General features: G+C 41.5%; 2 protein-coding genes across 13 annotated transcripts in view; both read right to left on the minus strand.

Moving 5' to 3' along the window:
• The window catches only part of LOC122538528 (zinc finger protein jing), a 166,072-nt gene extending 161,338 nt beyond the window's left edge, over positions 1-4,734 (minus strand). For both annotated transcript variants that reach the window (XR_006308865.1, XM_043672687.1), the window contains exon 1: positions 3,249-4,734. Coding sequence is in view for 1 of the 2 variants with exons in the window: in XM_043672687.1 (XP_043528622.1) it covers positions 3,249-4,564 (1,316 nt within the window). In the remaining variant the exon portion in view is untranslated. The remainder of the gene's footprint in view (positions 1-3,248) is intronic.
• Positions 4,735-4,954: 220 nt separating this feature from the next.
• LOC122538529 (bestrophin-4) lies at positions 4,955-14,678 on the minus strand. Of its 11 annotated transcripts, none has more exons than XM_043672694.1 (12): positions 14,557-14,678; positions 12,697-13,045; positions 12,521-12,610; positions 11,934-12,444; positions 9,027-9,347; positions 8,449-8,782; positions 8,164-8,388; positions 7,644-7,942; positions 7,521-7,550; positions 7,168-7,388; positions 6,809-7,058; positions 4,955-6,717 (listed from the first exon to the last, which is right to left on the minus strand). In XM_043672694.1, the coding sequence occupies exons 4-12, from the start codon at positions 12,002-12,004 to the stop codon at positions 6,366-6,368; spliced, it is 2,103 nt and encodes a 700-aa protein (XP_043528629.1). In that variant the 5' UTR covers positions 12,005-12,444; positions 12,521-12,610; positions 12,697-13,045; positions 14,557-14,678; the 3' UTR covers positions 4,955-6,365. The 11 variants fall into 11 exon arrangements, with proteins under 11 accessions (XP_043528629.1, XP_043528627.1, XP_043528625.1 ...); XM_043672692.1 differs by having other exon boundaries at positions 14,530-14,673; XM_043672690.1 differs by having other exon boundaries at positions 12,697-13,131; positions 14,530-14,673.
• Positions 14,679-14,863: the final 185 nt, after the last annotated feature.

Below are 14,863 nucleotides of genomic sequence, written 5' to 3' on the forward strand. Positions count from 1 at the left end.
GCACGATAATATTTCAACTAGTAAAATTAATGAACCTGACAACTGATTTTTACAATCACAACTTTATCCGGAGAAGAACAATCGACCGAGAATTTTGTCCAACGTTTTGTCTGTGGGACAAAATATTTAATTTCCATAAGATATTACGTTGCAATAAAGTACAACTAATAATATCAGTCAGAACCTGACTTGTCATTTTCGTAGTCTTACAATTTTACTCCAAAAAGAATAATCAATCGAAAGTTTATCAACACGTTGACTACCACGTTCTGTCTGTGGGACAAAATATTTAATTTCTACACGACGAAGTACAACGAAAGCGTAGTTATTTATTCCACTTTGAATTCCTTGTCAACGATACTCATCCCGTTTTAATTATTTTGAAATATTTGTAGAGACAGAAACTACTCGCTAATGCGTTAATGTTGACAATTACGTTCAATCGTGCGAGAATGGCCAGTATATTTAAAAACGTATATTTCAAAAAAGAAAAAAAGAACGCGTAGCACGAGCGCGTAGATCTCTCGGTAACCAGATAATCGTTATCGAAGTTAAACGCAACTATCTCTAGCCGAGCGATTAAACCGAACCCCCCCCCCCCCAAAAAAAAAAAGAAGAAAAAAAACACATTGTTACACAAGGATTCCAGGTGTAAATGTACCCTTGTAGGGATTCGTAGGCGAGTGAAATACACCGTGAGCGACTTAACCACTTGCAACTGATTGCGGACCATAACGAGTGACCAAACCGTATACAACAATTCGTCGCTTTCTTTTTAAACTCGTCGATGCGATATCACCGGATAGAAATTATTGAGAAGTAATAAATTTATTATTTGTCTTGCCTGGGTTATACTTAAATATACTTAAATCTGAGAAAAGAATGCAATTTTGGGACAAAAAATTCTCGACGCAAAGCAAACGCGAGGGGAGTTGCTAAAACAGCCTAGTTCGAGACACACGCCGGGAAAACACGGTTGGAAAAAAATAAACTGGTTCCCTCTTCCCCTCCCCCTCGCCCTTCTGCCCCTTCGATGTGATATACCATTGCCCGAAACACCGTCTGACAGAATTCCCCTCAGGTTTTCTCCTAAATATAGTATTACTAGACCGTACAAAGTGTGGTAATTCGAACAGGCTAACTACATATCTGATCGAAAGAAGGTTCGACGAAGCAGGACTTTTTACAGAAGACTTTCAGTATTCAACGATTTCATGCACAGCCAAAATATAAACTTCAGTTTCAACGCGATTGCGATTTTTTCATGTTATGCTAATGATAATCAAAAATTGTAGATAAATCGAACTGAGATAACTTTATAAAAAAAGGTGGTAATAACTCGGTCACGTTATTAAATTGTGAAGCTTCCACTTTAGGCACAAGTAGATCTTCTTTTGCCTTTGTTACATCAGTTTAAATCATCGATCATTTTTCACTGTCATTGTACGCTAGACAAATTATCTTCTTGTCTTTTAACTTGACTTGCGGGTTCAAGCGGAAGTTGCGGACACGCCATTTTGATTTAACACGGCGATAGTACGATTATGATAAGCTCTGGCGTATTTCAGAAATAACCGGAGCATTATTCGTCGAGACAAAGAAAGAAATAAAAAAAGAGGAAGAAAAAATAATTATATAACACGGATTGAACGGCAAGGTTAAACGGACAACGCGTAACACTTTCCCCGACCGATTGGGAAAACATGTAAACGGAAGTTACGTCTGGCGAACGTTGCTCGCAACCGAGGCACGAAAAGACAATGGCGCGGTCAGGCTACACGTACGTATTTTCTTCGTACGAAACGCTCGAGTTCAGTAGCGTATCAAAGAGAAAGAACCGTTAGAATGCTAAACTTTTATTGCGGCCTCTTTTCCACGCGAAATCAAACGCCGAGCACGAAAGCAGTACGAACGTTACGTTAAAAAAGCATTTAACTATCCTTACTGTCTATCAATTTTCAACGAAAATCCTTCGTCTTTCAATGACTTTTCGTCAAACATCTTTCACCGTTCTGAAGAATATTTTGTTTCTCATCTGTGTCTTTTAAACAACAACGAGATTACGTCCATGTTCCAAGAACAATAGAAACGAAAGTTCAAAGTGAAGTGTCAATATTGAAGGTTATTTCTATTTTAGCAATACTTTTGTTTTTAATGAATTTTATTCAATTCAACGAAGAACGATATATTCGTTCAAACGCTTTGTCGTTTGATAGATTGTTGTCGTAGAAACAACACGAGAACAAGAACTCGTACAATGTACTCGAAATTCATATTTTACTTCTAAATACACACGTCACATTACGATATTGTACAACTGGTACAAAATGTTTCATAGAAAATTTCTACAAATACTCGAATAGTTTGGACGGCTAGCAACCGTCACGAAACGCAAAGCTCGCTTCTGACACGATAAGTTCGTACAGGGAAAAAGGGCCGGAAAGAGAAGGAACGAACGAAACAGGAGAGGAAGAGCAAGTACAGAAAGAGAGAAAGAGAGAGATAGAGAAAAAGAGGCGGAACGAGAGGGCGAGTTGGCAGCATCTACGAACCTATAAACACGCGGCGCACACAGATCGAACGCAGCCACGGTTGTCGGTCTCGTAACCGCGGTACAACGACCCCTGGCCTGCCTGTCGAACGCGCCTTCGCACTAATTGCGATGCCCGAACCGAGACTCACTTACTGACCATTGCATTCCTTTAACCTCGAGAGACCCGAGAGAGCTGAACCGAGATTCGTCGTGCAAATTGTATTTATGTATTTCACATGCATCGGCACATTTAACCTCTTTCATCATACACACAAGTGGCTCCTCCCGAGACGACGCGGACAGCGGATTGTCACGAAGGAAAAAAAAGAAAGAAACCTACTTCGAAGAAACGTAAACACGAGATACGTGTACAACGACCGAACGTTCTCAGTTACGCCGTGTGTATATATCTACATGTATACTTACGTGTATAATATTAGCAATTATATTATTAAATAGTTATCGAGATACGTGACATTGGTACTATCGCCAAAGCAAACACAACAAAGATAAAAAAAGAAGGCGCACGATCGCCTACTAAATTGAGGAAAGATGGGAGAGAAGTCGGAGTAGGTAGAAAGATTGGGTCGTGATTCTCTAGTCGGCTTGCCGTTTGTTTCTTCCTTCCGCTGGTGAGCTCGGCGAGCTCGTTCCTCGAGGCGAACGTTCGCCGTGTCGAACCACGAGAGAAAGAAGCTATCTCGCTCACACTCACCTGTCAGAGCTCTCGGAACTGTCGTATCGATCGGCGCACCGCTTCTTGCCGCAAGGGCCGACGAGGGTGTCCTCGGCCATCCTAACCTGTCCCTTGAAAGGGCTGCCCTGATGCCTGCCAGCAACGAGGCTATTTGTAGTAACACCAGCGGCACCAGCAGCACCACCACCAGAACCAGAAACAGCAGCAGCAGCGGCAGCAGCACCACTACTACCACCACCACCACTACTACTACTACCACCATCACTACTACTACTACTTCCATCACTAGCAATGTCGTTCGTCGTTTTTCCGGACACGTCCTCCTCCACGTCTCTGCCGATCTTCTCGCTACCACTGCTACGATTCGCTTTTTCTTTCTCCTGACGATCATTATTGCGATCTCGCTCGCGCCCGTACTCTTCGCGTTGCTCGCGCTCGCGTTTCCATTCTCGTTCGTCCTCGTCCTCGTCCTCGTCGTTGTCGTTGTCGTCGTCTACGCGGCACTCTTTCATATCGCTCGCACTCTCGTTCAGAGAACTCGTCGAAATCGTCATCGTCGCATCGACGACGAAAGCACCACCGACCACCGCGGGCCTCGACCGTCGACCGTCGCCGACCGAACACCCACCACCACCGGTATTGTCACCGCCGTGCGTCGCGTGACCGGTCATCGAGCCACCCTTCCAGCCACCGTTACTGTCGTTGTTGTTACTACCACCATTACCATTCTCGCTGTCGCTCTCCTCGTTCTTCGCCTTCGTCACATTTTTCGTCTTTGTCGCGTCGATCCGAGCCGAGCCGCGGCACTTTTTCGACACACCCCTCCTACCCTTTGCACCGCTCCTATCTACCTTATCCACCTCGTAGTCTTCCCCATTCTCGTCCTCGTCCTCCTCGTCGTCCTCGTCGTTCTCGTCGCGTTCCTGCCTGCCTCGCGAAGCAACAGAACACGTCGTGTCAACACCGACACCACTCTCGTTTTTACCAACGCGTTCCTTGCCATCGGCGTTCTCGTCGTGCTCGTGCTCCCGACGATGGTTACTGTTGCTCGAATTACCGCTATTGTTGTTGTTGTTGTTAGCGTTACTGTGCCGACGAGGATTAGCGTGACAATTGCGACGGAGAGGACGATACTGGTGTTGTTGCCGATAATGAGGATGCGTCTCGAGTGCGGAAGCGTCTTCGTGGGTGCGTCTCGCGATGTCCTGGCCCGTGCTCAACGACGTCATCGAAAACGACGATGCGTCCTGACGTTTGTGTCGCTCCCTCGTCAAACGAGAATCACTGTCCCCGAGATCGGTGGCCGCGTCCTCCGCGGACGGACCGTCTGCCATCTTGTAAACGATTGCACTAATGCCTGGCAGAGGCCCTATGGCACGAGCACGGGCCGCGCCACCGCTTGCTCGCTTCTACGGCCCGGCACGGCTCACTTAACCCCTCTTTTCTTCGCCTTACAAAACCACCGCCACCTCTCGCCGACGGCTGCCCACTGACGGCCCCCACTCCGCGAGCCGCCGACGCCTGCTCGCGGAGCCGAACGACGACGCCCGAACACTGCCGAGCTCCCCCGATCGTTCACGAAGCGTCCCCCTCTACCTGGCCGTCCTCCGTCGATCGCCGCGACATCTCGCAGCTATTTCCGGCGGGAAAATTCAAAACCTCCGTTTCAAAGCCTCGCGTTCGGGGTATCCTTCAGGGAACGTTTGTACAAAAAAACTTGAGAATTTGTTGATGTTTGCAATTCACTTTTCTTTATTCAGAAAAAAGGATCGACGAAAATCCGAGAGGGTACCTCTTCGATACCTTGTAATACTGTTAAACAAAACGCTTGGCTGTACAAGCATCGTCAGATTTAATTAATCGCGCTCTGGAATGTGGATTCCGAAATGAAAGAGTTGTACAGTAACGAGGCAGTTAACGAACGTTAACTAGGCTTGCAAGCTTCTATACACGCGTACACATTCTTTTGCTAATTCCTCTAGATACAAGATTCTCTTTATTCGTCGTCATTTTTTGATTCGAAATTTCTCCTAAAGTTTTGTTACTTTTCTATCGTCTACCAAGTAATTTAAATCCATATTTTGGTTGAAAGTGTGTGCGATATTACGATAATGCATATTACAAACGTAAGAAAAATACGAAATTAGGCATATCCTGTGGACGTGCGGTCGTTTCATTGACTTTCTCTTCGATCTAGATCTCCTTGTTTCCTGGAATGTACATGCTCGAACGCACTGCTAACTTTGAGCGCAACATTGATCACACATTACGCGAAAGAGTAGAAACTTAAGCTACTATTGAACGATAAACAAGTGTCGAGTACTGCTTTCTGATTGTATAAAGTACGTAGGCACAAGGCAGGCACTTTCAACACCTTCGTAACAATCAAAATCCGCGAACCGAATACAAAAATTTGATCAGAATGTCTTCGGGAGCTTCTTGTACGAGCAACTAGTCTCCGTGATGCTTTAAATCTAGAAAAATTGAACAGAAAGATCGACTTGCTAGATTAAAAATTAAGTAATTAACTCTTTACGACTTTCTTTTTTTTTTTTTTTTTTTTTGAACTTTAGACAACTACGATTTACCTTATAACGTTTGCTAAATGTAAATATGTAAAAATGTAGATATCAATACACTTTAAGGCGATATTCCATGACAATGTCCTCGCAATTATTGTCATTTTTCGATACGTAGAATTTGAAGTGAGAGGTATACCGGTACGTTTGACGTTTGCATACTTGCGTATGTAACCTTTTTGATCTTTTACACAATCCTCAAGTCATATTTATTAGAAGGCAAACGTCTTGCCCTTACAATAAATCCAAACGCGATTATTAAATAGTTTTTGCCGTTTTACAATGGATTAGCTCTACACTTTCTCACCTTGCGTCTTTCGTCAATTATTATAACTACTTAAACTTGACTCGTACGTTGTTTATCATCAAATGTTAAACTCTTTCTAATTAAAAACCCATATATACATTAATATGGCCGTGAATATTGATCAAGTCATAAAAGTCCATGCAAAATTCACGTACTTTCTTCGATCATTTGACTGATCGATAAAACTACTGTCGTAAAAATTTTGCACAATTTAAATTAGACTTCAAAATAAGCCCATAGACAGGTCTGCTAAAGACGGTCACTTTCGACTCTTTTGTCATCACTGTCGTCCCGCGCCATAGATAAACGCGAGGTATTCGCCAACTCCGACAGCAAAAGATGTTCATTATCCAGAGAACCTCTTGACTGTCTACTGATCAAGTTAGTGTGTCCACTGATGCTTCTAGCCAGTCTTCGTTCAATCCTTTCGCGTCTTTGTCTTTCTCTTTCCGTCTTCAATTTCGTGAATTCGTCGTCCGAATTGACGCTGGCCAATGACGAACTACGACTGCTTATAAGGTCATCCACAACGCTGCCAACGTAGCTCGTTGCTGGTTCGTAGGTAATGCTCGATCGCGCTGACTGCGACACTCGTTGCGCGCTGAAAATTCGCAAAATTTCATTGTTTCAACTTGGTTTGGCGAGGGAAAGATTTCGTTAACCTTGAGGAAAAATTGTTAACTTTGATTCACCTCCTGCCGTTGGAGCTTCCAACGACGTTGCTTTCTAACGAGACACCGGTTAGAGGAGCGCTACACGAAAATATCTCCTCATTTCGCGAATACTCCATGCCAGGTACAGCAACAGGAGCGCTTGCAGGTGGTGGTCCCGTCGAAAATATGCTCTGTACGTGAGGTTTCTTCTCCGATTTCATTGACGTTAACGTCATTTGTTCGTCCGCCTCTTCTTTGATTACTCCAATTCTCATCGAGCCTCCCCCTGCTATTTAAAACGTTCCGTACATGTTGAACATGTTTATAGTTTGGTCCGAAGAATACGCATACACATGTCACGCGCAATTCTTAACACAAAGTACAAAATCTATACATACCAGTGGCTCGATTTTGCAACGAAGCGGCCGAACTGGAACTCGCGAGCCTTCCAGGAGTTTTAGTGCCAGCCGACGTGCCGCCATCTGGCCTATCCTCTTTACTAAACAATCGTTTCAACACGCTGGTCACGCTGTTGACTCTTGTTAGGGAACCCCCGATGATGCTTGGAGTGGAGCCACCGCTCAGAGTACGATCCCGATTGCTCACTCTGCTAGCGCTTCTATAAATAAATACACACACCTCCGGTTCAATGACGATTTTTATATACTTCGTATATCGTACTCAGTGTCGCGACTTGTACAGCAAATAGATATATACATACATACATACGTGCGAAAGGAAATGTCATTACCTCGCTATTTTACCACTCTCGGTTGCGCTCCTGGCGTCAAGCGTTAGGCATGTGAGCGTTTACAGAAAACCGTATCGCGTCGAGTGAAACATTCATAAAAACGGCATCAGTTTCAAAACCAACCTTGACATTTTCCCGGTCGCTGTGAAATGTATACCAGACGCGGCGTCGTCCGCCAAGTCAGAATGGAACTTCTGTTGATAGTCAGCTGCCATTTCATCGATCCTGACCGAGGACGGTTGAAGTTCTTGCTGCGCCGCGGACAACTGAATTCCAGCGGTGGACGGTTGGGGATGCTCCTCGCGGAAGGGCTGCGTTGCCGCCGTGTACGGAAGCTCCGTAGGGAAGATCTCGTCCCAGTATTGATCGCGGATTAATTCCGGATGCTCGTGGTGCATCTCGTCGACGATAAGGTAGCTCACCTGTTTCCAAACATTTAAACGCATTGAAGATACCTACGTTAATCCTTAGGCGATGAATGGTTCTGGCTGTGACATAGAATCTTGTTCTAATTTCATTTAAAAAGTGACGATTAATCCATGCGTTTCTCAAGGTTGAGTGCTCTGTGCATTTTTATAACTGCATCCACTATTAAAAGTCCATTAACAAAACAGCACGATGATCCTTCTGATAAATGTCATACCTGTAAATTTCTGTCGATTATCCAGTTGACTTCAAAGTCATCGTCATCCTCGCCAAAGGGATTGATCAACGTTTCAGCTACCTTCAACCAGCCCATATAAAAGAAGAACTGCAACGTCGTGAAAACTGGGAAGTAGTAATCGATCATCGACTTTGACGAATTCTGCAGCCACTGACGGCCCATTACGCTCGTTAGAAAGTACGTGTACACCGCCAGGGTAACAACCTACGAAAATGATTCTTGACAAACGTGCGCATAGATTCGATGCAGGCTCGTCACACCTACCTGAGTATAAACTAAAGGGACGCTAATTGTATCGTAATGCATGAGGTTGCCGCAAAGACCGCGAAACTTGTTCAGCTCGTCTATCAAGGTTTTCACGGCGAAGTCGTCGCGAATCCGACCCTCCTTCCTCGCTCTCGTCACGATACTCGACGCCCACACTATCGGCAACCAATGCTTGCTCGGCTTAGGGAACTTTGCATTGAGTCTTTGGAATATGACCAGCTCGTTCTCCAACAACAGACCGGTCTCCACGAAGTGCTCCAACGTGGGGAATCGTTTCTTCACGCGGGGCGAGACCATCGCCAATACCAGCGTTAAACAAACGCACACGTACCTGAAATGAAAAGAAAAGAGACAGACAATTGTCATAAAACGAAAACATAAAAAAAAAAAAAGTAAAAACTGAATTCTAATTCTCTCCTTGAAATTAATCGTGGTAATTGCTGTTGTTCACCGTGATAGTTACTGTCTTTTCGTCGTGCAAAGTACGACATTTTATTTTCATTGACGAATATTCATGAATTCATTTTAATTTTAACGACAGATGCCCTTCGCTCACTATCACGTATTACACGCACCTAACGATAGTTCGGCGCATCAATCGACCTCTCTCGTCGTTGCCGTGAATAGTGGCCGATACGAAAACCGCGATTGAATCTGGCCACGGTATCACCATGTATTGATTCCACCATCTGGTCATAACAATACTGACGTAGAAGCCCAGGACGAAAGACAGTGGTATCAGATCGCTGTACTCGCTGCAGTACGCCACTATGGCCTCGAATGTCTTCTTCTGCTCGTCGTCTAGGATGAATCGGTAGATGCACGACAGCGTGTAGTATATGGAAAGAAAGAGGAGCAGGTCCAACCAGACAAGCTTGTATATGCTTGCCCGCCATCTGGAAAAAGAAATGAACCGTTAACAATCAAACGAACGATACACGTTAAAAGTATATAACGACAGTTTCATGAGCGCTCGATCGATATTTACGATTAGTTTAAATCACGAAATCACGTGATCCAAGACGCAGTTTGAATCTATTAGTTCTGAGAAATCCAACAGTTCGTCCGACGATTATTACGACCGTAAGCAAAGGCTTAATCACATTGAATATATCGGAATTACGAGGTCGTTTTCTTCTCTTCTTGAGGAATTTCTTTGTATAATTCACGTTTAAAAAAATTTCGTAATTGTGATATCCGCGTGTGACACTCGGACAATTCTCCATTGTTCACGGTAATCACGGGCAAAATGACTGTTTACGTGCCAGCACGCCATCACAACATGATCGGTATACGCTCACGAAAGTATTTGGAAAGTATTATTAACCCTTTATGTAATTAATAAATAAATATATGTATATATATTTAATGCCTATGTACTAGATTAGGTTCAGGTTTTTAAAATTTCTATTAATATCTATGTACCTATATACTTATATACTATATAATATAATTATTATAATACCTGTATATTATTTTATATATTTTTATATATTAATAAAGATATATATAATATAATACATAGGTATTATAATAGTTATATTACGTAGAGTATGGGTACATAGGTATTAATAAAAATAAAATTAAAAACCTAAACCTAATCTAAGTACATATGTACGTATTAAATGTATTATATAAAATTTTTTAAAACATCGATAATGAAACACGACTATCACGGTTATTCATCAAGCTTAAAATCAATCCGAAGATATATATAAGAAGATATAATATATGTCTTCTTATATTATTTAATATAATATATAATATTATAATATAATTAAATAATATCAAATATTAAATATTAAATATTTAAATATTGTATATTATATATTAAATATATTAAATATTAAACAAAAGATTAATATATGTGCGACACGAATGGCCCGCTGACATATACAATGATTTAAATAAATCTTAAATATCCATTACGTTCACGTATAGCAGATTCTTTTATCAATATAATCCAGTTTCAACGCAACACTCAATTTCGTACAACATGCATTCAGAAAAGTTTCTACGACTTTGGTAAGTTGCTGTACATAACGTGACCCGATAACGAGCAAACGGAGGGAAATGAGCGCGGATCGATTCGCGGAATTGTGGTCTCCCGTTGCGGGCCTTGAATGCGAAATCTACACAGTTTTTTTTGTTTTTTTTTTTCGAAAGAGTGACGCGTGATCGAAAATATCTTTCAGGATAAGCGTGAAATACGCTTGTAGGTCGTTGGATCATTAAGAGGTTCTGTTATCGCAATAAACGTTCCGCTAATGAAAAAGGTAATGAAACGGTGTGCCGTGAATACTAAAAAACGACTGAATCAGAAACACGCAGGTAAATATTACTGTTTCACGTTCCATCGTCAAACAATCAATACTTCAACGAGTCTCTCGAAAGCAAGAATATTACAGAATTCCACTTATCTAAACTTGCTGAGCAACAAAGGCTTTATATACATGATGTTCAATAATATTACAACATCACAACATGACAACGTCATATTTATGTGTAACTTTGAAAAATTTTACTGAAACATAATATTTATCATTCTCCAGAATTATCTTCCACGTTTCCGGTAATTTTTAGATTCTTCTCTTGAAAGAAAAGAATGCTATCTATTATGCTTTATTTTGCAGAATAACGGAACATTGGTTAGAATTTCGTTGCAGTACAACAGAATTCAGATAAACGAAATAACTGTAAAGAGTTCTTCGAAGAGCAAACAAGTGCCCAACATGCGCGCAATTTAGGGCATGGTTCGCACGTGACAAGTTTGAAACATACCACGCATCCGAGTACGGATACAATGTAATTGAAATAATAATAGAAAGGTCAATGGCCACAGATCAACAGAAAAAAAAAGGAACAAAACTGCGTAGTGCGTGCATTGATGTTGTATATATAGAAGCTGTCTTTAAATCAACGAAGCAAACGTTTCGTGTAAGATGAAAATAATGATCCTTTTAGGTTAGTTTTAACGTCCTTGTTAGTTTCAACGTACTCTACGTAAATAACGAATGCTACATGAAACGCAAGTGCTAGAAAATGAGCGATACGATCTTCTTACACACATGCTCGGTACATGTACAAGAGATATGTATAACCTTGGTTGCGTTTCTTCTTGATATCCTTCGCGTTCAAATGACACGATTTCATCGCGGAAACGCAATGACGGAAGTGTTGAAAATACGATTCAGACGTTACGACGCTATCTGATAATTGTACCGCGTGCAAAGACAATATTCAGAAAAAGATCCATTAATACAGAGTATCTGGAGATTTATTGTTCGTTCATTTAAAGAACGCTATCTACCGAGTGCTGAGTACGCAATGATTATCTTCAACTAAAGGGAACGTCGTAGCGATAACGTGTAGGAATCAACTGAAATGAATGTCATTGACAAGAGGAACGAAGAGTAAAAATAAACGAGAGCGAATTGTGTTGCGTCGGCTAAACAGAGTTTAGCAAAGTCGAAACTACTTACCTTAGGAGTAATTTTAGAAAGCAACCGAAACCTCTACAGGTAGCGACTTCGGCAGTATAAGTGACTGTCATCTCTCACGATACACCTGCTGTGCCGAGAGACACAGCATAGCCAACTGCAGCTTTTTCTTAGAAGACGATCTCGCCGATATTCTTGTCAGAATAGCGCCACGCTACAATCATCTTCTTCCGGCATGCGTGCCGCATCCTTCTCTTTACACCGCCAAAACGATCACGGATGAATAATAATTAAATCGCGCACGATCTTATCTCTTCGAGTTCTTCTCAATCGATGATAGACAAACAGACGAGACGGCAGTGAAGGTCATTCTCGATGTACTTTACACATCTCTCTCTCTCTCTCTCTCTCTATCTCTCTTTTTCTCTTTTTGTCGATCGATTATATAATTCGTTGCAATCGTAACGAAAACTCAAACGTTAGTCAATGAAACTCCTCGCTTTTCGTTTGGTTTACCTTTTACACGCCACTCTGTCTCACGATGATAGATACTCTGTCAGAAACAGACGTTATCATTTCAATCAGTACTATATAAAACACTTTTGATGATTAATGCAACATTGCCTTACGAGTTATGTGACGCATCTTCAATTTTACCGCGTTTTTGCCTTTTTTTTTTCTTTCTGACTTACTCCTTACGTTCTTTCTTCCGATGCACTCTATTTAAAAAATATTTATTACTATTTTATTTATTTATTACTATTTTTTGTTTATTTATTTATTACTATTTAAAAATAATAATTACGAGAATCTCCCGTTTCGATCAGTAGTCTGCGAGATCGATAAATACAACCTTATAAATAAATACAACCTTGCAAATTATACGACACGCCTTCGGTTCATCCTTTTTTCTTCGGTGTATAAGTATCTCGTTGTTATACTTCTAAAGCCACCATTGTTCTTAAACTTTTAACACAATGGTAGTTGCATCGACACTTCACTGTCCCTCTTTTCATCGAGGCGTTAATAATACCAATGTCGTTTCCGGTACGCGTTCGAGAATACCGATATTGCATTTAAGGATCCACTCGATCAACGATAATGCCGAAGCGTCACGATTTGTCTTCGTTTTAGCGAATTCCGCAGGCGAGTGTCTAAAATGTTAAACATGACGATGATTCAATGATTCACAGTCTCACTCGTCATTTTATAGTCTTTGACATCAGCCTTATCTCGTTTTCTATACGGAAATCACGATGCAAAAAGTCAATGATATACAATGAATAAACCGCGTGCTATGCGGGAATGTTTGACAAGAATTGGAGCATCATTTATCTTTCACAAAAGCAGTCACGCGTTCCTCGTACGTGCAATCATTTTCTTAAACGTCCCTTATTCATTTTCACATCCCTTATCAAATTGCATCCGTTCGATCAACGTGCTCTGTATATATATTTTCTGAAAACGCGGTCCCCACTAGCAAGCAATGCCAAACGACCGAGCCTTTGTTCACTTCCGTTTTCAGAGCAATGACTCATTTACGTTCTAAATCGCGCAAAATTTCGCAATTTTACATCCATTCTTCGCCAGCAATGCATCGTGGTGATCAGCGGTTTGCAAGTTTGATTTGTAACCTTGTTACGATGGATCGTTATCACGCTACAGGCAGCCCACTATCGTCCTGCTTTACTTTCTTGCTATCGAATTTCTACGAATAGATACACACAAAACGTCGCGTCGTTTGTTCTTTGTGTTTCGACAGATTTCTAAAAGACACAGTAAGCTTTATTACCAAAATTAATTGTACTAATACCAGGGATTTCGATATCGCTAATATAAAAAGTTCATTCAGTCTGCACTCGACGCTGTGATAACATTGTAAATGTCCTTCTACGAAGTGTCCCTCTCTGTTAGGTATACGTTGATAAATATTATCTTTGTTCTTGTGTATGAAATACATTTGTATGAGAAGTATGGACTGTAAAAATTTAAGTGATACACGATTTAGAAAATATCAGGTCATTCATATGCAGTCATATATTAATCACGTGATACTGATTACTATTTCTGACACAACGTTTGAAAAGTTTCAATCTTATCCTTAGAATCGCAGCGAGCACGTGTCGTTCTTTAAGGGCAAACGAAATGACGCGATGAAAAAGTATGGAACAATCGTGTAACAATTTAGTGTTTCTGATGTAAATACGTATTTATTTTGGCTACACTCAATGCAACACAGCGTGAAACTAAGGCAATGTCGACAATATGAATAGTACCACAAGTAGAGACGAGTAGTTCTGTTTCGAAAAGTTAAATAAGAACAGATTCGTTAACTTAAAGACTCTAGTTTAAAATTTCATACACGTCTACGAGGAACGCGTGCTCTTTGTTGACGCACAGTGATCCTTTTCCTTGTCACGTGACTTCGAAATTGCTCTCCTCACTCGAGGTCTAAAAACACGAGATATCTTTGTAACACGGGAACGAAAAGAAATTTTTATCGAAAAACTGAATTAGCGTGAGAACAGATCGAGAAACTTGAGTACTGCATCTTCGAGCAAATCGAGTAATTTCGTGACAAAGGGAACGGATCCTTGAACGTGCCTTATGCTCCACTTTGCCCTTCCATTCTACGCACGCTTTATACAACGAAATTCATCTTTACAGGATTCGAGGCACAGCTGATCGCGAGTTTCCCCCGAGCACTAGCACAATCAAGCGGCAAGCATATCGTGCACACAAGCCCTGCCTTTTACAGAAAGAATACTGAATATATGACTGAGATAGCCGTCGCAGCACGCCAAAAGATCCCCCGCTGTCCCCACCATTCGCTTCGCGTTTCTATCCCTACTATACCTCGTGTTTCCGCATCAACCAGTGGTGCTCACCAACCGCTGTTAACTGAAAATCACATTTAAACGGGAATGAAACAACACAACACAAGGTAAGGTAAGGTAAGGTAAGGTAAGGTA

The sequence above is a fragment of the Frieseomelitta varia genome, unplaced genomic scaffold (assembly GCF_011392965.1).
Source record: "Frieseomelitta varia isolate USP_RPSP 00005682 unplaced genomic scaffold, Fvar_1.2 scaffold_166, whole genome shotgun sequence".
Taxonomy (NCBI): domain Eukaryota; kingdom Metazoa; phylum Arthropoda; class Insecta; order Hymenoptera; family Apidae; genus Frieseomelitta; species Frieseomelitta varia.